The following is a 25,923-nucleotide window of genomic DNA, read 5'->3' as shown; positions in this document are numbered from 1 at the left end:
GTGTGCGTGTCCGGCCCACTCGAGCGGCGTGATGAATGGGCGCTATTGGGCTTCGGATCGTTATTCACGGCGAACTGGAAGCGTAGCAACACAACTTCATTACGTGTGCGTGCGTGCATGTGTGTGTACGTGTGTGTGTGTGTGCGTGCGGTGTGTGTGCGTGTGTGCGCGTATGTGCGTGTGTGTGTGCGCGTGTGTGTGCGGTCGATATCCCTGTACCGGTATTAATATTATTCCTACCAGCCCACCCCGCAGGGTCCTGTTATAGGTTAGATGCTACAGGCCCCGCACTAGCTTAATCCGGCACTGACGACATGCAATGCGAAACGGCAAACCACACAAAATCAGTTGTTTGAGGTTTCAATATTTATTGTTATAATGGTACACGTTTGCTTCAGTAAATACTATGGTTACACAGCCCCAGCATACTATTCCAGCAAATGTAAAAAAGGACGAGTTTTATTATTTTAATAAGTTAGGCAACTGACACATGTAACTTAACATACAGATAAATAGCAATGTTTAGAACCTCATTTGCCAGTAAAAAAATATGAGAATTGTTTTTTTACCCTATCTGGCAACAAAACTGACACCTTTTTTACAAGGAGTCATGTTTACATAGACCACAATACCTGCAATCATAATGCAAACAACAAACATAACTCTGATAATATATGCACTGTCCTTAAAGTTGCTTACCCCGAGCTCTCATACTCTGATGGTGCATTGTCTTTGAGTTGTGCGCCTTTTGGCGTCATCTGGTCCAACCCATGTGAGACTAGGCTCTAAGGAAAGCTGTCTCGGGTGTGGACCAATCAACTTCAAGGACAGTGCATACATTATCAGTTATGTTTTTTGTTTGCATTATGACTGCAGGTATTGTGGTCTATGCAAACATGACTCCTTGTAAAAAAGGTGTCAGTTTTGTTGCCAGATAGAAGGGTAAAAGACCAATTATCATTTTTTTTTTTACTGGCAAATGAGGTTCCAATGGAGCAATGTTTAGCTTGTGCAACGTGTAATCGATGTGCAAGTTCTTTCGTGTTTATTTTTCTCAGCTTGTTTCGCATTACGCATTTCCCCCGTGAAAACCCATCAGGATTATGTTTATTTTCAATATTATTTATACATGTTACGATGTAATAGCCGTTGGTCAACATATCGCGTGTTATGTTTGATATTCAATACAGCATGTCTGTGGAAAATTGCCAACCATCAGTCGGTCAACAGATCCCCTGTTGGTTTCCATGTACGTAACAATATAAAAGCATGTCTTTCAGCATTCATTCATGCAGCGCAGTCTGATCTTATGCAGCAGCTATGCCAACATGATCTTTGCCCCATGGGGAAAGTGCATCAGGCATAAAAATAAGTGTGGGAGACTTTTTTTATTGAAAATATGAGACAGCCATTAAAATTAATGTCTGTTAAAACCATCTGCAGATGCTGCAGCCTCAAAACATTTCACTTTCCATTTTGCCCAATATCACAGGCAAAATGACACGTGTGTGTGTGTGTATATATGTATCCCATAGTTCTGGGTTAGTCGTTCCACCAGCAGTCAACGCGTTTGTCGCGAAGGAAGGCTCTTGATTTAGTCCGCGCCTTGAACGTTGCCGTGTTGAAGTTGTTCTAAAAATTACGGGACAAAATTACATGCATTAAAACCGGTCTATTTGAATGCAAATCTATTGCGAAGTTCTGCCCTAAGTGTTGACTTAATGGTTTCAAAATACATTATGGGAATTCTTGGGTAAACTATATGAAATGTTATGCACAAACTACTTCAGCATCAGAAATATTTTCCTCGTGGTCGTTTACGCTTCCGATATTTTTGGTTGATTTTTGTTTTGATCCACATTGTTCACGATCGTTGTTAGACAAACTTTAAATTCCACGCACGTACATTGAACTTCTTTCGCACCGTACGTAGCCAACGGTGCTAATCGGAGTTGCAGGGGGGGGGCAACAAAACTAAACACAAAAAGCAGTTCAAAATAAATTCTTTTTCAATCTAGATTTAAAAGTGCATAGCTCCAGTGGCTTCCTAATATCGAAAAATAAGAGCGTTCCAGATGGCCGCAGAAGCGCAATAAATGCCAAATACGTGAGAAGGCCTTACCCGCTCAAATTTACTCAATTTGCTAGCTTGGACGGAAGCTGCGTTGATCAATATCGGTGGTCCCAGCTCAAAGATGTCTCTGAGTAGAACATTTCCCTGAAATATAAAATTACATTTTAAACCAGTGCACAGCAATTCATAGTGGAATACGAACCGTTTCACAACCGCGTTGCATGCATCGCAATTGACGGACCATGTTTAAGGAAATGTATGTTTAAAACACATTTGTCAAAAGGTGTGGGGGGGGGACAGGCAGAGCAATGGCATAGCAATAGGATCTTCTCTTGGATTTCAAAGCCATGTGAATCACAAGCGATGCAATTTGGGATGTCTGTCAAAAATAATAAGGAAACCCAGACGGGAGGTCAGGAACCCAATTCAATGCTAATAATTGAAAGAAATTCAATTCTCCTCCGCTTGCATCAACCGTTTGAAATGAAGAAATGCTATCTGCGAAAAAAAAATCTACAATTTTTAGACATGGGCACATGGTCATCTGTGTGAGATCATCTTGATTAAAAATAACCTCGCATCCACATTGTTGTAAATTTACTGTCAGGCTGTATAGATATAAATGTATGCTTCTATCACAGCGGAAATAAAATTATACACAGTAACCAAAGGGTACTGGACATCTGTTGTTCATACTATCGTCACAACATTGCATCGCACTCTCCCCTTGAATAATCGCATACAGTATCCATGCAAAAATAACCTATTACATGTAGTTAATATTGGAACTGTACGTAACGTGGGTTAGTCAGGACCAAGCAATAAAGTACTTTGAAGGACACGTTAATTCAATACCTATAATCCATCACCCCTCCATTAAGAACACCAACCGATACTTAGGTTTTTCGGTAAAGTCACGTAGGTAAAAAATAAATAATAAAAATATAATTGAACTGACAGTAAATCTAGCTGTGACGGTCCCACCTGATGACGGAGACCTGTGTTGCCTCCGAAACGTCGTGATTTATTATTCATTTTTTACCTACGTGACTTTACCGAAAAACCTAAGAGTATGAATCCTTGCAGTCACGAAAGCTTCAAATCTAGAATTAACACCAACCGAGACGTGTGTTGCGTAAAAAATGAAACGAATTCAAGATACATCAAAAGGGGAAGTGGTCACCGAGAATGAATTGCCAACAGCTGAAATGACCATTTGCCATTCAACAATTCACCTAAACCCAGCCACTTAAGGAAACGTCATCAACGGGGTTCGCGATTCGATCCAAGAATCAATGTTTCAAGTCTCGTTTTTTCTAGATTTGAAGCTTTCGTGACTGCAAGGATTCATACTCTTATAACTTCAACCGAGAAGATGTATTCAAATTGAGCAATCATTAGAAAGATGTGATTAACCATGTTAAACCTCAACCGCCACTCTCCCCCGCTCTGCGTTCCCCCTCCACCATCCGTGACGCCGTCTTTTAGTACCACCACCTCCACCTTCCTGGCTCCTCCCACACCCCAACCCCCCCTCCCTCCTGCACCTCGTCCTGCTTGGCTCCTCCCCCTCCTCTTACCCTATGTAATAATGTCTCATCACAAATAACTCTCGCTACAGTTATTTTGCTGTGCCTTTTTTACACCTCATGAAGGAAGCTTGTGTTGCCTCCGAAACGTCGTGATGTAATTTAATTATTTTCATTTATTATTATTATATTTTTAATTAGTCTCGTTTTTGTTTACCAGCTCGGTTGTAGCGCTCCTCACTTCTTTTGCAGTCTCGCGTGCACACTTTTGTTTGCTTCATTCGCCTAAAGATTCCGTGACGTGCAACTCGATGCGCGTATCGCGAGTGCAGTTTTGACGAATGAGCCCATGGCGCTGTTAAATTCTTATTGGCCACACACTTGCGCGCTACTGTTGAGTGGTCTGTGGAAACTTAGTCCACTTGTTATTACTCCGAGTTGCCACAATGTTTCCTATTTTAGGGGAGAAAGAACCCTTTTTTGTACAAAGTGCAGAATGGAAAAGCACATACCCAATTCCCCCCACTCGTGTCAACTCCTGTTTGCTCAAGTGCACTCAGAAGCTGTCAGGCAAGTGCGAGTGTGCTCGAGTTGTAAAGAGCCACGCTGAAAACTAACGCGCAATGCATCTTAAAAGTATGCCGTAAGGAGTTGGTCTCGTACGAGCTCAATAAAATGCGTGGTGCAACGAAATTGAATAAACAAATCCGCCCCAGACATGTTGACAAATGCAATTTCTGTGTTTGAACTGCATGACGTCTTTCAAGTGTTAAAGATGGAAGCTTTATAAACGACAATTATGCACGCATGCAAGCAGAAATTAGATTAAATTATGTCGCGTTAATAGGCTGCACCTGTGGGCGTAAGGTGGATACATGCGGATAACGCAAATACATTTCCCTTCCGCTTCGGGGGCACTCTTCTAATCCACAGATAATCGCATTAAATTAATGGGGGCAGAAGCAGGGTAGTGTAGTGGCACCATTTGTGCCTAACAGCAAGAAGGGCCTGGGTTAAATTCCCAACGAAAATGCCTTACTGTGTGGAACTTGTATGCTCTTCGCCTATTCCATATGGGTTTCCTCCAGGTCCTCCAGTTACCTCCTTGAGCTCATAACCATAGAATCCAACTGGTGTTGGGGGCAAACATCCCAATGTTGAAAAATTACCTCTAAATTAATGGGACTAATTAATGGGCTTGCAACATTACCCCCCGCCCCACCCCCCCTACCACCACAGCAGTGGTGTCGGCAAGCATTTGAGGAGCTGCACATTTATCCTTGCACCTTGAGTTTGGTAGCTCTTTGGCTGAGAATATCCAAGCCTTCATGGGTGGATGGTGCGACACGGCGGGCGGGTCATTGGAAGATTTGGGAAGCTTGGTGGCTGGGTGACTTTGCTTTCGAGAGAGCTCCCGTATGAGTCACTCCCGTGGCCAAAGCCCTGCTTGAAAGAGGCAGATAAAGGCAGTTTGTCTGTTCAAGAGCCGAATGGCTCACAGGGCTATACCTAATAAATGAACTTGAACTTGTACAATGGAAGTGGGACCAACCTGGAGGTGAGGCCACACTCCCGGGCCGAGGGCCTCCTTGAAGGCCTCGTAGGTGCGTTTCCGTGCCCAGCTGTTCACGTACATGCACTCGAGGCCGAACTTGACCGTTTCGGCCAGAACCTCCCCATCCTGTGTGCGTGTCAAACAAATGAGGTATGAAAATTGCGATTTGTAAAAAAAAAAAACACGTAATTTTTTTTGAAATTTGGCTTTCACTAAGTTACTCATGGTTGTCTTACGAAGATCTCACCCCCACTGCATTAATGTGGAATTTCCACCACAAGCTAGTATGAGCAGGAAGCCACTTTTGTAAAATATAGATTAACGTTTTTTTTTTGCATTAAATGAATAAATTTCTGGATGAAGACGGTGACGTTGTATCACCACACTTCACGACACTGGTCAGTGCCGGCCACAGAAACGGTTCAGTTATCCCTCGCCACCGATGTCAGCTGTGGCTCGGAATCGAACTCGGGTCACCAGGATCATAACATGCTCTTGCTAACCACTGCACCACTGCATTCATAATAAAGTAACGTTCAGATTTTAATTATTAATATTGTCCATTAATCACTTTTCTGGAGTGGACCATTAAAAACCATTCACGAGCCTCCCGCCGATTAAACGCAATCACAAACGGTTCATCTTCTTGGTTCTTTCGGTAAAGTCACGTAGAAGGGAAATAATAAACTAATAAAAATAAAACATAATAAAATACAATTCTCACGACGTTTCGGCCATAACGCAAGCAGCCATCCTCAGGTGAAGAACAGGGCTTTCGGAAAAGTCACATAGAAGGGTAATAATAAAATAAAACATAATAAAATACAATTCTCACGACGTTTCGGCCACAACGCAAGTAGCCGTCATCAGGTGAATAACAGGGCTGTCGGAAATTCATTTGAGCGGAAATACAGCCGTTCTTCACCTGAGGACGGTTGCTTGCGTTGTGGCCGAAACGTCGTGAGAATTGTATTTTATGTTTTATTTTTTTTATTTTATTATTTCCCTTCTACGTGACTTTACCGAAAGAACCAAGATGAATCCCTGCAGTCACGAAAGCTTTAAATCGAAATCACGCACGGTTGTTTGCACACCACCTTGCGAGCAATGTCGCAGCCAAGAGAGAGCACCTGGACGGAGTGCAGGACCTTGCGGAAGATGGCGCGCTGCTTGCGGCGGTCACACTTTCCCCGGTGTTTGTTGCCGTCCGTGGCCAAAGCCTTGAGCTGGGAGAAGAGCCCGTCGGTGCCTTCGAAGACAAAGTCCTGCCCAAGCCAAACGCGCAAGCAAAACACCTTTGCGGCAGGCGCGATCCAAAGAAAACAAGTAGCTTTTATCTATTCAATACGTGCATGGGCTGTTGTCCCACAAATTTAAGCTTTGTCATACTGTGTTTGGGAAAAAGTTTTGCTGGCTGGATTCATGCCTGGAATCCCAGCTGGGGTGTGGCCAGGTGCTTGTGCGCAGTGATGTCACCGAGCACATCTGCGTGATGATGTCACCCGAATCCCGCAGCATTGCCTTCCTTACCCACCCTCCACCCCGGCTGTGTATCCCACGCAAAAACCCGGGATACGCTCTCAAACTATCATAGTATATTAGAATAAAGTTTTGCTGGCTGGCTGGCTGGCGAGCGAGGGGGCTAGCTAATTTGAGATCCCTTCAAAACGACTCAAATTCATTTGAGCGGAAATACATTTTCCACCCTACCTGCGAGAGTATTGTTCATCGCATGGCATTTAAGCTGATATTTTAAATTCTCAGAGTTAGAATTTCACCACGTCAAGTGCATAACCAAATTCTAGAATGCATTTTTATGCAGTCACTAGTTACTAGGCTCATGTATGAGATACAGCTTTAATTACAGCAACTTCAGTTGCTAACCTATACACACTTGCGAGAAAGTCAAGCTGTTTTATACCACCATTTCTCCCACGCACTTTCCAATTACTTGTATCAAAGGAGAAGCGGTATGAGTTTGGGTTCCATTGAGGATGGGGACCTACTGTAACATACCTGATCCAGTTCCCTCGATAGTTCAAAGAGCAAAGCCATTGTCTCCCCGGCAGCAATTCTCACAGTCACGTCCTCACAAGAGAGGAGCTCAGGAAGACTAGAAAGATGCCTGTCAAACAAAGAAAAGAAACAGGTCTTGAAGTACACCAAAACACGGCCCAATCGGCAAATCCGCAATCCGCAAACTCACACGCATACGGGAAAAATAGGTTTTGGTTCCAGATTCGTAATACGACACCCCCTACTTTTGTTTTGTTGCCCTACATGAACCCAAACAGGAACTGGGAAGTATTTTTTTACATAAAATATTATTAATATTCTCTAGAGTATTAAGTACAACTTGTACAGTAAATGTATATAATGCTTTTTTAAGTAGTGTATGTACAGTACTGTCCACTTATACATAAACCTGAAAATAAAGATGAATGACATGTACAGTAAATTTATGTGGTTAAAATAAAAACTATAAATATGTTTACTTACTATGAATGATGATGATGAAGTGTGTTTTCTTCCAGTTTTGACTGAGGAATCTCACGGTCAAAAATGCAGAATGGTCGAGCCACATGGGCACGATCGGTGAACTGTGCCTCAACAAATTTGGCACAAATAGTAAAATCTGCGACGAGGAAAACCCGCGATGGGCAATGTTTTGGTTTACGCAACAATAAACGACAATGACGTTGATAGTTAACCTTGCCTCTCCGCACTCTACTCCAGCAATCAGGGACTTCCATCGAGGCGCCCAATCAGTTTTGTCAGCGAGAGGTCGCTCATTCTCATCTGCTACCCCATATTCTGGAACTCCCTGACCCCAGTAATCAGTGCTGTCGACTTCCTTCCCCTGTACAAACTACAGGCCTTTTTCTCCCTCTGCCTGTTAATGACTGCCTCTAAGACATATTTTTCATAGTTTGTATAAAGCATCTTGAGAATTGGTTACACTTAGATGTGATATAAATAATTTGAAGGGGGGGGGGGAAGGCAAAAGTGGTTTCCTGCTCACTTCAGCATGGAGGCGAGTGTAACCATTGGAACATTATCGTTGACTTCCCAATAGAGCCATTTTTTACATCGACCCTGGAGGGAGAAATTACTAAATCTACCCCCAACTAGGATTTTAACTCATAAACATTCCAATTACTCTAAGATGCGCCACCTGGCCAGTTATAATACAATAAAACTACAAATATATCAGAATAAACATACGCAGGCAGGGCAATAAAAAAAATACCTGACTCAGCTATTAACTGCACTCAAGCAATGACAATGACATCATGGTCATTAGAGCGCTGCATTGAGTTACAATACTGTGCTTTTAACTGGCTTACATAGCGAAGGATGACCTCAAGGTATATTGGTCCTATAATTAGCACAAGTTATGGGCAGGCTTCCACAGTGAGGAATGTTCAAGGGCAGGCAGTTTTGGTGGGTAGGGAGCATGACATCGGGACTCAAGTTTTTTCAGTTCCGCAGAAGTTCTATTCATGCCCAAGGTTACAAGCTCCAGTGTAAGACAATCATGCTTCTTTGGGACTTTCTTATCCAGCCTAACAATCTACTGAATGCTGAAAGACTGGCACAACCAGATTAAAATGACTTGCCTGAAAGGCCACATCATGCATGTCTTGACGGAAGTTTAACCTATATTTCAATTATGAATCAAGATACTACAGTTTTTAAAGTTAGGTACGCCTTTTGGCGTCATCTGGTCCAACACCAATGAAGACTAGGCTCTAAGAAAAGCTGTCTCGGGTGTGGACCAATCAACTTCAAGGACAGTGCATATCATTATCATTATCAGAGTTGTTTCTTTTTGTTTGCATTTTGACTGCTTGTGTTGTGGTTATTGCAAACATGATCCCTTGTATAAAGGTGTCAGTTTTTGTACCAGTTAAAAGGGTAAAAACCTATTAATACTAGTTTTTAAAGTGTTTTTTTAATACACCAATTGAAGCTGACTCGTCTTTAATGATGTTGAATTTTTGGTTAGATTTAAATTGTTTTTGTTATGTAAAATGCAATAAACCAAAAATCTAGTTTTAACTCAAGAGGACAAGCTATAACTTAATATCTATGCAAAAATTATAAAGTAAATGCTATTTTTATTGATATAAAGCTTCAAAATATAAACACACAGCACAAAGCATACAGAACATTCATGCAAGAATCAAGGACTGCATGTCATGAGCCAAAATCAATTGGCCTCAACAGCTGCAATACACTGCAATATGCATCACCATCAACCATGATCTATCCACTGCTGGAGGAATGTCTCCCCTCACAGTCGCCATCCATCACGGTCCGCACCAGGACAGTACCATCTCAATCACGCAGATGAGCCGACCTCATTGCTGCATCTCCGTGGGGGAGGTCCAATCGGGCACGTTCTCTCCTTTGGCTATGTGTACAAACACATTACGTGCATATCCATAATGTATGCCTCTGTGAATTTTTCATTATGCCCCGAGGAAGAACACCACTTGCAAAACAACGAACGTGCTATACGTGCTAGCGGTGCGCCATGAGGCTCGTAATCAAATCTGAAAACGATGAGAATAACCCATCATACAGATTCGGTTATTTTTGGAAAAATAGCTGTGCTGTTGGGCCCTACAGTGTGGAAGTGGAGACACGACATATTGAGTTTCCAGAACCAAACTTTGTAGCAGTGAGCATTCCTGACTATACTTTGCTGAGGAGTCCTAATAAGGACAAACTGGTCTTTGTCTATCTTTGTATCACTGCTGTCTGGCATTTGCAAAAAATATATCGATGGAGACCCAAGCCAAGAGCACCACAATGCATTTCTTCAGTCAGTGCAGATGATTTCTTTCCATAATGCATGTTACGGGTGAATTGCATGTACATTGTGTTGTTGAGTTAATTGCGGGGGGGGCAGATTCAAAGCAGATGGTGACTCATTTAAGAGGCCCAGAAGTTTCCTGAGCAGGTCAAGGTGTAGCACATATTGTGTCGAGAAGCATATAATGCGGGCTGTTAACAGAGCTGCAAGAGGAAGGCTGCCCAGGAAAGGTCCTCGCTCCAGCAGTTGCACGCCAGCTTATGCAGTGTCAATGAGGCAGCAACGAAACCACAACAAGAGCCCGGTCGGGTGAGGATGGCAGGCCAGAACTGGAAGAGCATGGTGGGAGAGATGGGCCAGGGAGCTTGTCAAGTGAGAAGAGGGTACACAACCAGGTGCCTCTTCTGCTCAGCCCGACCCCGTCTGCTTCAAACTGTGCTAGTGCTCGATTTAAAGCTTTCGTGACTGCAGGGATTCATCTTCTTGCTTCTTTCGGTAAAGTCACGTAGAAGGGAAATAATAAAATAATAAAAAATAAAACATAATAAAATAATTCTCACGACGTTTCGGCCACAATGCAAGCAGCCGTCCTTAGGTGAAGAACAGGTCTGTCGGAAAGACAGCGTCTGAATGGGCACCACCAGGCTTGGCAGCGTATATTTAAGCTGGGTTGGAGGGGGAAGGGGCGCCTTGACAAAGGAATTTGCATATCAAGAGGAATTTAGCATATTTATGGGAAATATGCTTGCGTTGTGGCCGAAACGTCGTGAGAATTATTTAATGTTTTATTTTTATTATTTTATTATTTCCCTTCTACGTGACTTTACCGAAAGAACCAAGAAGATGTGCTCGTGCTGTTGCTATGCTGCTGCCGTTTCCCTAGCAGGGTACTAGCGTACAGTGGAAGTGCTGCTCACTCTAGGGGAGCATGGACAAGTGGCCACTGCAGCACACCGTGGACAAAGGGGGTGTCTGCTGTAGTGGATGACTGGAGGGTGCGATTCTGACCATAACTTTAAGGACCTAAATCTTTGGGTGCTTGTTTTCCTGTGTCTGGACACATGGTCCAGTAAAAGTTTTGCATGCTGGTTGGTGTGGGTGCGTATGACGAATTTGTGTAGGCACTAGGTGTGCGTGAATCATACCCCTACCTGGCCAAGAGTGGTATGTTCAGTGGTTCTGACGGGATTGCGCAGGGTTTAGGTGTGTGTGTAATAGTGTCGGGAAGGCATGGTGCCTCTATTTCTTGGAGGAAGTGGCAGTGACCACTATTACCCCACCTCCCTTAACCTGGCTGAACCTAAATAAATTGTTCAAACCCATTCTGCTGCCTCGACCCTGGGATGTTGTGCGATCACCCGCAAGGTACAGTCTGACACACCTTGCTCTACCTCACTCTGGCAAACTCCTTTTGTGGAGCGACGCCAAAATTGGTAACCCACCGTCACACAAATCAATGCTCACTACACATTTTAGGCGACGTTTGAAACCTACGAGGCCCGTGTTCCGATTAAATGAAAGCTGCGCTTGCGAAGCCCAGAGAGATCGTTAATTCCCGCACCGCCCCCACCGTTGCAGCAGGGCGTGCAGGCCGGAGGCAGGGTAGATGGTGAGCAGCAGGGTCCAGGCCAGCAGGGCACTTGCCTGTAGCGCACGCTGTGCCTGGCCAGCTGCCAACACCCCACTCACTCCTCCTGCCTCACATCCACATGGGCTGAACAGCGTTTCCAACACCGTCATGGTTGCAGACACCTCCTAGAGAGTCGTAAAATAAAGTACGAATTAGAATACTAAAATGTTTTTTTTAATATATAGTGTCACGGAGAGGAAAGGTAGATATTCATTTTCGACAAATATCCCTCGAGTACACGTTCAACTATCAAAGAGATTTGTCTGTGAAGAAAAGTTAGGCAGGTCACGGCACAAGGGATGATGGGCAGTGGCCAAGGCTAACAATGGAAGGGCAGCCAAAGTTGAGAACACTCTTAAAAGGATGCAGTCAAACAGCCGTGTTCTCTGCAGTGAGATCAACTTGAATCCAAGTGCCAGATGGATTTTTACATTGCAAATCGATTAGGGAAGGCAATGGGTTGGGGATGCCTTCATCCGCAGTGGACTATTCATGGCTGATGATGATGAGTGTTGAATCATCTTGGCCGGTGAAGTTGAGTGGTAGGTGGTGTAAGATAATGGCCTCACTGGAATGCAACGAGTCATTAAAGTAAAACGATTGTAATACATGTTTATATATTTATATGGTTTGTGTGATTGAGGTGTAATGTGTTCTCATTATGTAAAACGTGTAACATTTGGCCAAATGTGACTGTTTAATTAAACATCGTATAATTGAACAGGACTGTGAATGTGGACAAGCCTTGGGAAGAACAAAACACCTGTACAGTGTGTCCTTCCTTCTCGCATATTGATATCAGGCTAAATGTGTCAACTCAAACATGAGTCATGAAAGCGTAGATAACCACTAGGTACAACCCGCAGCATAGACTACGGATTGCCAATAAACCTACAAAAACATCAGCTATACAACTAAAAGCAGCATTCTTTACTTAACCCAAACATCAATTTATCCGACTCGAAATTTTGTATAAGGTTGACATGCTATTGTTTGGTTTGCATACAGTATACGATTACCTCAATGTCATCAGCTGTCACGAAGCAGCAAATTCCAAGGGCAGTTGCACACTGTTTAACAGAGGTCAAATGTTGCCATTACACAACAGAAACAAGGCCATTGAACTCATATCATACGAATATATAACGCTAAATATAATTACATTTTGATTTAAAGCTTTCGTGACTGCAGGGATTCATATTATTGGTTCTTTCGGTAAATTCACGTAGAAGGGAAATAATAAAATAATATAAATATAAAATAATACAAATTCTCATGACGTTTCGACTGCAACACAAGCAATCATCATCAGGTGTGAAATCCACAGCAAGACAATTTGAAAAAAGTGGCTAAATAGAATTGTCAAAGAAAGTTGCAATTAGGCTGAAAAATGCTTCCAGAAAGGAGTCCGAGATTATATTTTACCTTTAAGGCACTTTTGAACGATGCTTTAAATCAACAGAGGTACAGCGCATCCTATAATTTCCTTTTTTGTAACTTTAAAACTGAAAATTGGTTTCAGTGGGCATTGATTCCAATCAGTCACTAAAATGGATACACTGCAAGCTATCATTGGCAGTTTTCATCATGGCATTAACCACTCAAGATTGGATTTCACTTTCCTATTTAATGCGAAGCCAAGGGCCTTTTTAGACCGTGGCTAAGAACCACTTTAATACAAAGTCATGGTTCACAGCAATCCCAGCCGTACTATCAAAATGTAACTAAAAACTGCTGCAGTCCTTTGATAGTGAGTACGAGAGGAGCTCTGGTGTGCATCCAAATGGGATATCCAAAAATAAAAACCACTCAACTAGAGCATATTCCCAGCAGCAAGGCAACACTTACCTATGACATATGTGCTTAGTGACTCAATTGTCTGCGACAGAAGCCCTGATTATGCAGGCAGAGTGCCAAGTTACACAGTTTAATACTCGAACTGAAATAGATGATTTTTTTCAGATTTAATGACGTGCTACAGTTTTACGAGGTTACAGTGTGGCTTCGAGGTCCCAATGAAGCTTAACGTTATACGCAATTATTTTCTCTACTCGCAGTTTGCCAAATTGTCACAATTTTTTAAACAGTGTGGTGAATGTAGCATGTCTAGTAGCCGCACAGGTCAAGTAAACCTATTACATACAACATATATGAATCGAAAAAACTTGATTCACACAAGCAACATGCAATGCATGTATTGTGAGTGTGCCTCTGACTAAATCCCCCAAAATGGACTTGATATTATCAAATCATGTAAGCTAAGCAGATTTGACCCTGGACATCGTTTGGATGGGTGACCACTAAATATTAAACTGGTGTCATAGGCCGACATGGGGTTACGTCATATGTGGTGTTTAAAGAGCAGTGCAGCAAAATGCATTATTGTACTTTACGATGCTTCAATGTCTATGCACTCCTTCTTTACCAAATGAAACTGACTAGCAGGTGAGGTATGGTCAAATATTCGATGTGACCTGTACGGCATGGGAAGGCCCTCATGCCGCAGTGGATTTACAACAGGGCTAAACAAGTATTGTGAGCAATAGAATACATAACTCTGCTTACATGCATACCTAGCGCCTACATTACAAAAAAGTAAAAATATAGATTTCAGGTGACTTCATAAGCAGTGATGTCATCTCAGCTAAGGTAATGTAATATGACACTTTACACGGAAATCTTACACCAATAGGCAATCGTATATATAAAAAAAATGTGTAGATGTTTTCATCCAATCACTGTTACTCAACCGGTGTGATTTTGTTATCCAAATTCAGAATGAGATCAATTACATTGCCGTTGGCATAACTGGATTTGTTTAACACAAAGGCTTTCGCGACTGATAGTATCCAAAATATTTTTTTGTGTTAGATCGCGTAAATATAAATGTTTCGTTAAACCCTCCACAACCTATTAGTAAGGTTTGTCACGTAAACAAAACATATTCCTGCGGAGGGAGCTGGTAGGAACGTTGGGTTCCTCGGTCAATGGCCAGGGTCAACGGCAGCATGGTGTATTCCGCAAATATGCCCGACTGTGAGGGCGGGCACAAGCCGGCGTGAGTAGGTTAAACGTTGAGTTTTATAAGGGCACCACGGAGTGACCAGCCCCTCCCCACCCAGCCCCACCCCTCCCACCCCCCACCCTCCCCACCCCACCCAGCGCCTCGCCACCATCCCCTCCCATCCCCCACCCTCTCCTCCCAGCCCCTCCCCACCCAGCCCCTCCCTGCACGACGGACAGACGGACACAATAATCCCCTGTGGGCTGGTGGAACCAGTGGGTTCCTACCAAGCCAGCGTGAGTAGGTTAAACGTTGAGTTTCATGAGGGCACCATGGGGTGACCAGCCCCTCCCGACCCAGCCCCACCCCCCCACCCAGCCCCACCCTCCCCACCCAGCCCCTCCCCACCCTCCCCACCCAGCCCCACCCTCCCCACCCAGCCACTCCCCACCCTCCCCTCCCAGCCCCTCCCTCCCCACCCAGCCCCTCCCCACCCTCCCCACCCAGCCCCTTCCCAACCTCCCCACCCAGCCCCTCCCCACCAAGCCCCACCCTCCCCACCCAGCCACTCCCCACCCTCCCCTCCCAGCCCCTCCCTCCCCACCCAGCCCCTCCCTGCACGATGGACGGACACAATAATCCCCTGTGGGCTGGTGTAACCAGGAGGTTTCTACCAGTAACATGCCAATTGGTTACTAGTAACACACACAGGTGTGCTGGAGAGTAAACCCACAACATTTACAATTAGAATACGACGTTTCTCCAGTAATTACAACTAGCATCAGGCGACAGCCAGATTTGTAAAGAATTCCTCCTGTTTCAAAACAGGAAGAATTGTAAATATTGTGGGTTAACTCTCCAACACACCGGTGTGCTGTACTAGTAACTAATTGGCATGTTCTGTTTACCTGAAAAACCTTACTAATTGGTTGTGTCGGGTGTTGGTGGGTTTAACGACACGTTTATATTTATGCTATCCCTAAAAAACACTCTATTATGGATAACGGGTTTCTTTTATTTGGTGACTGGTTCCCAGACATAAAGAGCCCTTTTGTCCATCCAAATGCTGAATGCGGACCTCCCCACGCCATACAGGTCACGAGGGTCATCTGACCATAATCCACCACTTCTCGTCAATGTGGGTCGGGAGACAGAGGGCAACATAGACGTGGAGGCATAATATAGTACAACAATGTACTTTTCTGCACTGCCCTCTGCTCCCCGCAATGTAGCGTTGCAGACATAGTTGGCTGGAACAGAATAGTAGGGAGGCCTCGAGACAGTTGCATTAACAACCTCGGTGAAACTGTTCGTGTAAATCGGTGCGAAGAGGAAAGTTTCACTTAAGGAATCTTACGCAACTATCCACCAGAGTTTTGGCAACGATTAGTAAAGGAACATGCAAAAAAGGTGGATGTCAGCCCAGAGACAATTCTTGCCCCACTCTAAACTCACACTCTGCCTGGCCACTGCAGTGGCTGTTTTGTCCATGAGGATTGAGACCAGTAGTGGTCGGGTCGCCCTGTAGACTTCGACTGCCTCCTGGCCGCCCTCCAGTTGAATGCAGAGAAGTGAGGCAAGCGTGGCCGCACACACCTGCTCCTCCCCATTTCCTACAACAGCGGGCGCACACGTGAACACCACACGGAACCTGCTACTCGGTTCACGAGGGAAGGGGGGTATACGAATTGCGGTGTACGCTTTTGGAAACAGCTGCTCATTTAAAATGCGGCCCTGAACACAGAAAGTCCAACAAGCAACCCTTTACAAATGTTCCCGCATAAAAACAAACGAACGAGGTTCAATGTGCATGATGTAATTCTCTGCGGACGCCGCAGCAACATTGTACGTTTAGTTTTTTTGCTTAACAAGCAGCGATTCATAAACATAAATCAATTACATTTTAACAATATAATGTGGGGGAAAATTAATCAACTCTTGTTTTTTTTCTAACTACATGTCAGGCAAAGCCACTAAAGTGCATGACAGATCGTTTTCCAAAATAACTTGCATTAAATCTCTTGGATGTATGCTACCATTGGCATTTTGGTCTCCAGAGCAGTGAATAAATTATTCAAAACACATGCATGCATGCAAACAAACTGTAATTAATATGTGCATAATTAAAAACAACATCAAATATGTTATATAGTTGTGCAAAGATGCCCTTCTGCAAGGCAGTGCAAATAACTCCGTACCTTTCTTGAGACATTTCTCAACAGAGACGGTGACTGTGACTCGTCTATCGATCAGAACGTCGTAGAGAAGCTGCTCCCGCAGAACGCCACGAAGTCCTTTGAGGCCAGCTTGCCGGGTTTTTAAACTGTTCACAGAGGGGCGTACGTTAGCAAAGAGGCAAGACTTTGCGGTGATCAAAGACATTTTAATTACAGTTGTTACCTCTTGTCCAATGTGTTCTCAATGCACTGGTTCAGTTTCAGCTCTAGTTCTTCATTGTTGGCATCAGCCAAACCATCCCCGTCTGAAAAACAGATAAAATAAATTTTTACTATGAGACAACCTGCAAAAATAACTCATGTGCACCTAAATATGTTTTAATACAATGCACTTTTAAGAGCAAATATAGAATAGAACACCCTAGTTCATGGAAATAATAGATGTGCAGGAAAAAAATTACATTGAGGAATTATATGCATTAAACGTGATTTTAAAAATGTCTCACAAAACTCACACATTTAAGCTTCCTTTACTTTCGTGCAACAAACGAACTTAGAGAACCAGTTACATAATGGATTTATTTTGGCCCGGATTAAACCCTCTATTATCAGCAGCACAGTGAAAGGGGCAGCTATTAACCAAGATACCACGTGGCTTCTCCTAATAAATATCGGTCAATTAGCTTTACCACAAGGTTTTTTTTTCACAATGTTTGTGGTCGCGGCCAAATATGCGAGTGATTATTACATGTCCATGTCATGGACGTGTTCCCTTACTATTATGTACGTAAATTAATTAAGCAAAAAAATTGTGAATTCACAAGTTATCGTTTGTGAAGTCATACCAATATTTTCAAAAAGTGTGTACCCTTGATAAACCATGAAGGATATACTGTTGTGCTCATTGTGTTTTTTATCACAACGGAAATAAATACGACACGGACAATGAAATACTTGATGCTGCAACATCATCGTAACTAACACCTGTGAATGATTTTAATCTGCGTGAAGCTTGTTCACAAGTTAGAGATTTAATAATGACAAAAAATTATTCGATTAGCAGTTGGGTCATAGAAAAGGCACACAATATATGACTAGTTCAGAATAATTCTTAATGGATTATGAATTTCGATTTAAAGCTTTCGTGACTGCAGGGATTCATATTCTTGGTACGTAGAAGGGAAATAATAAAATAATAATAATAAAACAATTAAATTCTCACGACGTTTCGATTGCAACAAAAGCGATCATCATCAGTTCCACTGCTGGATTATTTTTTCTACCTGAGGACGACCGCTTGTGTTGCGATCGAAACGTCGTGAATTTTTTTTTTTACCTACATGACTTTACCGAAAGAACCAAAGAGTATAGAAACATAACTATCAACTATTGAACTATTTTTATTTTTACAAGTAAGGCCCACAGCTATATAGCTCTTTTTCAGAAGTGACCTGGCACAAATGATAGCCTAATGAAGTGGCTTCTCACGTGGATATTTATAGCAGCCAAATACTCTAAACGTATATGTTGCTAAATGTGGGGGGGAAACTGGAGGACCCGAAAAAAAATCCACGCAACAATGGCGAGAACATGCAAACTCCAAATATACAAGCATCAGTGTCAGCATCAAACCAACGACCTCCTGTATACCTGGAGAGGTAGTTAACATTTTGCCACTGTGGTGCCCCTATGATGTTGTTCTTATGTAAGGATGGATATTCGTAGGCCTTGGCAGCACACATAGTCATCACTGATATATGTTCCGGATAACTACCAGGCCATGCAGAGAGACTTATGTAAAAGGCATATGCATAGAACCGAACAACACAAACAACTGTTCAGATTTCCCAGACTTGCTGACCCCGGAAATGTACAACCCCAGCACCACAGCCGGATCCAGACAATGCCAACACATCTGCCAATTATAAACATGGGGCATAGAAGCACGGCTGATGGATCTCTTGCTTTCCATGGAATGTAAGGCCACTTTTTGGAAAAAGTCTCAAGAGAAAGCCTCGCTGTGACCTCATCACATAACAAAAAACACAGGAGAGAACCCATCAAAGTCTGGAGTTCACCAAACCTTCTAGCTGAAGCGATAGCCACCAGGAAGACTATTTAAGTATGAGTAGCTTAAGATCGTAACCTGCCACAGCATAACGAGAAGCCCACATAAGGCCCACATAAGGCATTCACGACTTGTGGAAAATCCCAAAGCCACCGACTTGACTAGAACCAGACAATAATGGGCCATAATCCTAAGATGATGTGAGATGACTGGATTTGAGATCATACTCTTTGTTTTTTTCGGTAAAGTCACGTAGGTTAAAAGAAAACAAATACATTAAATCACGACGTTTCGGAGGCAATACAAGCTTCCGTCTTCAGGTGAAACCGTCAAAGCAAAATTGCTGTATCAACAGTCACAGCAAGACGGAAGCTTGTGTTGCCTCCGAAACGTCGTGATTTAATGTATTTGTTTTCTTTTAACCTACGTGACTTTACCGAAAAAACCAAAGAGTATGAATCCTTACAGTCACGAAAGCTTCAAATCTAGAATGGATTTGAGATCACCAGAGAGACTTCTGCCCTGCCTATAGAAGGCCACTACTGCTGCAACCCATACATTCAAGAAAGCAAAAAAGTAACCCAGATTATATAGGGTTAGTCCCTAATAGCAACACCACCTTAGACAAATATTTTGCTCGTAATTATGATGAATTATAATTAATAATTTTTAAGGGTTATCACGATGCCAAGGCACACAATGAGAATGAATGAACACTTTCATTAACAGTGAGAATTATTAAAAAAATGATGTCCTCTTCATAGCCTGGGGGATATTCAGAAAATATACTTCACAGTGATGAGTGAGTGCTTGTAGGCCAAACACAAATATGTTGATTAGAGATTGGACTGAGTTACCAACAAGTGTTTAGAAGTGGAGGCACACAAAATAGCCCCTTGTTCAAAATAAGCGGTGAAAGAATATTTGCTATAGCAGGCCAGGTGATACGCGAGTCATGTAGAAATGTTTTCCTGAACATTTTCGACGGAAATATTGAGGGCACAAAGGTGAAAGACAGACGGATGTGGGTGAAATGTGCGAAATTATAACAGACCAACATGAAGATGTATAAAAAGTTGAAAATATTTAAGGAATGGAGTGACATGTGATGATAATGCCCTTTATTTATTGAGGCAAGCATCACTGAGTTTCAAGACTATTTCAGGGGGCTTCTGGATTTGGATATTTAGTCATGTATGTTAATTATATTTAGCATGTGCAAGGAACCCAGAGAAACTGTAAATAATGATTGCGAACTCAAAGCTTCATACAGATGAAATCATACATCCATTGCTGTTCTACCACCTGTTGTCAAGGCATTACAAGACTGCAATGCCTTGATTTCCCAGGCAGTCTCCCGCTCGCATACTCCGATTAGCGCAGTTGGCTACGTATGGTGTGAAAGAAGTGCATAATACTAATCAGGCTCAAGCGTGCTTAGCTTCCTATACCTGGAATAATCGGGTGTACGCAGGATGATTTGGTCATGATTTATACGTGATTGTACCAATGCAGTAATCAGACGTGAGTGAACAGACGCTAATGCTTTACAAACTGACCTTCTTCATGAACCCCAATCACCCCATTGGTGGTGCTGTCGTTTTGAGCAACAGCGTCCAACGAGGAGGCTTCATCCTCATTTTTTGGAGACTCCACAGCGACTCCACCTGCAAATAGGAAATGTACAAACAGCCATCATCATCGTAATCAACAGCTATTATCCACCCGCCGCTGGATGAATTCTTACAATACCACAAATCATTGAGTCGATCTCACAGCTCCACCTCTACAATGGTCATCCTCTTCAGCATGTCCCCTCCACCGACTGCCACTCGATTACCAGTGTAGACCATCCACAATCATTCCGGCTCGTGATGTACCCTGTTCATCCCATTTACTTTAATTTAGTCAACAAGATGTATCTAATTTGCATGTTTTTGGATACATTAGTTACTTTGTCTCTGTACAATTCCCAGGAAGCATATTTCCATGCTTCTATGTGTACCTTTCAGTTTTTGTTCCAAGTTAATTACCGAATATAATTATACGTACACAGTACACATTTTATTGCTCTACTCATTTTTTAAAGGGGCATTAACCTCTTGCCTCACTTATGTCTGCATTGTGTTAAATTTAGCAATGAATGCCTATCAGAAAGGGTGGAGTTAAAATGACACAGCGTTGCACTCAAAATAAACGGATTTAATCTTAAGCTGCACCCTGAAATGACATTACAGGAAACAAATAACGTAGAGTCACAATACCAAAACAAAACAGAAAACCCGCGACTTTGGCTATTTGATGAGAAGGCAAATAGTTTATAAGATTTTACAAAGAACTAGATAAAGTTTCATTAAATATTTTAACTGTTCCATTCTCAAAGTGGTCAGGGAGCAGATTCTCAAGGATGATTTTGATACATCTACACATATGGACGAATTATAAATGTAAGTAAATATATCTAAAAGTACAAAAAAGAGGGATTATTTAAAGCCTGATACAGAGAGAATAAACCATTTAATGTTGTTGCGCAATGCAGACTGGAAGAACATTTGTGCAATTCGCATTTTGAAAATGCACCAGTGTTGCATTGTCACAGACATTTATGTGGCAATTTGTCAGAATTTCTTATTGCCAAATGTTGTTTAAATACTTGACACAGCTTTACTATAGAAAGGAATTGTCACACGTAAACCTGGGCAAACCATTGTAAAACCCACATTTTAATATACACTCGTCCACAATTACTGAGAAACTTTGTTTAAATGTCGTATATAGATTTGTATATAAATGTACATTTTTAAAAAATGTAGTCACCATTCGCAGTATTTCCCAAGCCGAAATACAGTGTGCATCATCATGTGCACTTAACCCAACATGATGGTGACATATGATAACAGTATACAAGTCGCACTTATATCTGCTAATTTAGTACTGAATGATGATTCAAAAGCAATGACAATAATTGTGTTTTCATCTTTACTATAGAAGTTAGTAATTTACATAATGTGTTTTAATGTTGTTTTTGAGAATCATATGTAACCTCCCACCTATGTTTACAGCAGGCCTGTAATGCAGCACTGCACATTACAAGGTGCAATTATTATTGCACTTTTGTTAAGTTTAGTCCAATAGTGCTATCCATGTCATGCCGTAACTCGAAGAGCAGTGCATCCTCCTGTGTTTTAGAAGGGCTCATGAAAGGTGATATCAGAATTACTTCTTATCCTTTCAACTGATTTTGTATCTACAATATGGGCATTGCACTCTCACACATACCCTGCTATTGAAATATTCATGACATGGCAGTCAAACTTAAAAAAAGAATTGCTGTGAGTTGGCATGTTGCCAAAGTGAAAAACTAAAATGTAACATCATGGTGGGGTTTTTTTTTACAGTCGTTGTGAAATGGCTAAAAACATCAACGTGTCACACTTGAGAAACTAGTTTTAATCATGAGTGGCTGAAACCCAAATTCCAACTCGGAATCTCAGTGAATCTCAAAAATGTTCTACATTTTTCTGAAAATGCTCCAGTCACTTTTCATTTATGTTTAAAAAAATCTACTTCGTTTATAAGCCCAACATGAGGCTTCATCTTCCGAAACAAAGCTATGTAGACCACGTTTTAGTACCCTTAAGTAGACATGTTTTATAAAGTACGCTTGGGTAAACAAAACAAGTTTAAAAAGTAAAAAACACCAAAAACCTGAGTTTCTCCAATAAGAAGTTATTTATCCAAGAAAGGTCTCACTGTAACTTATGACCTTTTTCAGGAGGATCCTGGATTTGGAAGTTTGGCCAAGTTCATTCATGAGTGTTTGGCATGTGGGAGGAAACCAGAGAATCTGGAAAAAGGATGCAAGTATATTAAGGGATAGCGCTCAAAGCTCTGCTCTTCGGGTGACAATAATCAATTGTTGTCCTGGCCACTTCGCTGCTCAAGTCTACCACACCCGGTATTCAAAGAAAGTCTCCCACCCCAATACAAACCAGTTCCGAGCCTGCTTGGTTTCCGAGATCTGATAAGATTTGATATAGTCAGGTCGCCTTGGCCTTTGGCAATGTTTCCTACTGACGAGTATACACATCTGCATCAATGCCACACTCATGAACAATCAAAATATTCATATTATTAAAAGTCAGGATTCTATCAAGGTATGTTCTCATTCAAACAAGAATTGATAAGGGAGGTAGCCATCTAAGCGTTCATAACATAGTTTTTTTTTTGGGTCAGATCGCGCTATTTATAAATGTGTCATAACCCTCCACCACCCGACATGGCCAAACAGTAAAAAATGTGTCACGTTTTTCAAAGGACAAAATAATTCACTTCTTTAGCCCACCGGTGTGTTGAAGAGACACATTTCTTACTGTTTGGCCGTGTCGGGTGGTGGAGGGTTACGACACATTTATAAATAACGCGATCTGACCCAAAAAAAACTTATTATGAATAATATTGGTCGCGAAAACCTACGTGTTAAACCATCTAATCGTTGTTGTCATGAGCAAGTAGTGGTAATTTTACGTTTCCACGAGGGACCGAATTCATCCACAATTTTTAAATGACTCCTTTTGCCGTAGATGCGGTCCGCCGGCACTAACTCCTATCTGCACATTTGTTTTATCCAATCATGAAACTAGATATTCGTCCAAGTAGAGACCTTTGTTGGGGCGTGTTGATGAAATGTTAGGGGAAGACAAATTATGGGATCCGGGGTTACGTTCATGCATACGATTTTGGTTGAGAAGTTAGGGTTTGGATTACGAATTATAGGATGGGGTCTAGGATTTAGGGTTAGTTTTAGGGGGTTTAAGGTTTGGTTTTAGGAGTTTGGGGTTGGGTGTCAAAATGAGGTTTTCGCGGTTAGGATTATATTTTAGTGTTTAATATCCAGTATTGTTGAGTCATAATAGGTTACATTAAATTATTAAACAGTCCCCAAATAGCTCATATTATATGTACACATCTAGGTGTGTCGCGGGCTTGCCAGAGTCGAATTGAAACACTTCTGCATCTGTCTCACAGGCTCGTGTAGACGATGCAATGTGAACTCACCTCTTGTATAAACGAGCTGCCCTTGGCGAGACCACAAAATTAAAGCAAATTGACTTCAAATGCTGAAATACAATTAATCTTCCTAGTTGTTTATTTTTAAAAAAACCCGATTCGAAATCGTATCAGACAGTGCGTGACAATACAATACCATGTATTTCTTTCTGTGTTCATCTTCAGGTTAGTGCACTAATGATGTTAGTGCAGTTGTTGAGGTCACATTACACGGATTTCTTACATCCACAACCCTTAGCCAAAGCAGCATTAGTGAGGCATCCCGCTCGGCGTTGCCTATCCAGTCGTGTGTTTGGTTAAGAGCCAGGCATTTGTTACAATGTGTGGAGGGCGCTGTCGGTTTAACCCCCTTGACCCCTTTCGAACTGTCACCCTGCACGGTATCCATGCCGTTCAGACCCCCGGTGTTAACGATGCATTAAACGACGCACCTTGACGCACACAACTCTTACACAGTGGCAGCTTTAGGCTACAAACCCCGCCGCGGGGGCCAGCCTCACCTCTCTTGTGTTTTCTCGAGCGTGGCATGGCCTGTGCCGAGCACTGTCTCGCCACACGCTCGTGAAGGAAGAAGAAATCCCCGCGGTGGCTGCTGCAGCTGCTGCCGTCAGCGGATCGTCTTGTGACGACTACGGCGGTGGCGGAGACCTAACAAGGTGAAGGCGACGAGACGAGCCCCGTCTGGGGAAGAAGAACCGGCGAACGTGCGGACGGAGCGGACGGCGAGATCGACATTCATTTTCACCGGGCGGCGGCGAGTGGCGGGGAAGGGGCGGGCGGGCGGTCGGGCGAAGCAAAACCAAAAGCCGGCCTCGTGGCTGCCATGTTACGTAGGGGGAGGGGATAGCCACTACCCGCTCCGTACCCACCCCCTACCTCCCTGCCCACACCCCTCCTCCCCACCACCTTGCCCCACGCAACAATTGCGGTGATTCCCCCCCCCACAACCGCGATGGTCGCGCCGTGTTAAGGCCGTCGAGCGCGTTGCGATGTTCCGTGGGTCCCTACCTAAGATGGCGGTCGTGTGGGCGTGCCAACCACGCCAACCACGTGTGGGCGTGCCAACCACGTGTGGGCGTGCCAACCACGTGTGGGCGTGCCAACCACGTGTGGGCGTGCCAACCACGTGTGGTTGTGGGGAGCGGTGGTGCAGCGGTTAGCGCGCTGCGCAACGAAATTGACCAGCCGACCTCACGACCCAACACCGTTGACGATTGTCTGAACCGGTCGTGGGACTCCCCTAGGTCGACTCAGCCTCAAATGACTACGTGGTGCGGTGTGTGTAGTTAACATCGCCACTGGGGAGACAAAGGCGGCCGGGCGTGGTACTGGCCACCCACGCCCTCGTGTGCCACAGTGGCGGTCTTCATAGGTGCTCGCTAACAGCACTTGCCCCAACATTCTGTTGAGGCTACACGGGGGATCTTTGTCTCTGTTTTTGTGCCAACCCCTCATGAGTTGTGTTCGAGACGCCGTGGTGGCGAAGGGAGATGCTGAACTCCCTCGCGCCTGCTGTGCGCAGGAGGTTTGTGGCGTGGGTTTCGTACCCTGACGTCTGCTGTTGGATAGCAGCCTTAACCCACAGGGTCTAACCTCGTGTTGTTGAACAGGGTTCAAACCCTGACCCTGACGCCTGCTGTTGGCATAGCAGCCTCAACCCACAGGGTCTAACCCCGTGTTGTTGTGCAGGGACAATTGAGTGTTCATGTCCATTCGGCGTACAGACGTCTCAATGCGGGCAAAACTACAAAAAATCATACGGCCGAATAAAAACGGTGTGTTGTTTAACCCTTCATAATTTTTCTGTGTTTATTGTTGGACATGTCCAACGCGAGTGTGTGCATCCACATGTTAAGCAAGCAGCAGCAGCATGCAAGATCACAGCATAAGCAGCATCTTTGACACCAATTAGAATTAATTCATAAAACAGTTTTTGTTGAGTGACATGTTTTGTCGATCCGTGTTTCTCCCTTTGTGGTGATGGGACTTTGTCG

At 43.2% G+C, this 25,923-nt stretch overlaps 1 protein-coding gene across 1 annotated transcript; it reads right to left on the bottom strand.

Moving 5' to 3' along the window:
* Positions 1-348: 348 nt before the first annotated feature.
* LOC144946106 (interferon-related developmental regulator 1-like) lies at positions 349-24,755 on the bottom strand. The gene is made up of 12 exons (XM_078874845.1): positions 24,430-24,755; positions 20,419-20,526; positions 17,015-17,096; positions 16,813-16,937; positions 16,070-16,227; positions 12,630-12,680; positions 11,551-11,735; positions 7,175-7,283; positions 6,289-6,423; positions 5,156-5,284; positions 2,123-2,218; positions 349-1,632 (listed from the first exon to the last, which is right to left on the bottom strand). The coding sequence occupies exons 1-12, from the start codon at positions 24,455-24,457 to the stop codon at positions 1,543-1,545; spliced, it is 1,296 nt and encodes a 431-aa protein (XP_078730971.1). The 5' UTR covers positions 24,458-24,755; the 3' UTR covers positions 349-1,542.
* Between the last annotated feature and the right edge of the window lie 1,168 nt (positions 24,756-25,923).

The sequence above is a fragment of the Lampetra fluviatilis genome, chromosome 40, assembly GCF_964198595.1.
Source record: "Lampetra fluviatilis chromosome 40, kcLamFluv1.1, whole genome shotgun sequence".
Classification (NCBI taxonomy): Eukaryota; Metazoa; Chordata; class Hyperoartia; order Petromyzontiformes; family Petromyzontidae; genus Lampetra; species Lampetra fluviatilis.
The sequence above is the reverse complement of the archived record's forward strand: the minus strand, read 5'-3'. Positions and strand labels throughout refer to the sequence as shown.

Coding starts and splice junctions, on each gene's coding strand:
- LOC144946106 (XM_078874845.1), bottom strand. CDS start 24,457: ATGCCACGCTCGAGAAAACACAAGAGAG. Junction 20,527..24,429: donor CTCGAGAAAACACAAGAGAG/GTGAGGCTGGCC, acceptor TCCTATTTGCAG/GTGGAGTCGCTGTGGAGTCT. Junction 1,633..2,122: donor AATTGAGTAAATTTGAGCGG/GTAAGGCCTTCT, acceptor CGTAATTTTTAG/AACAACTTCAACACGGCAAC.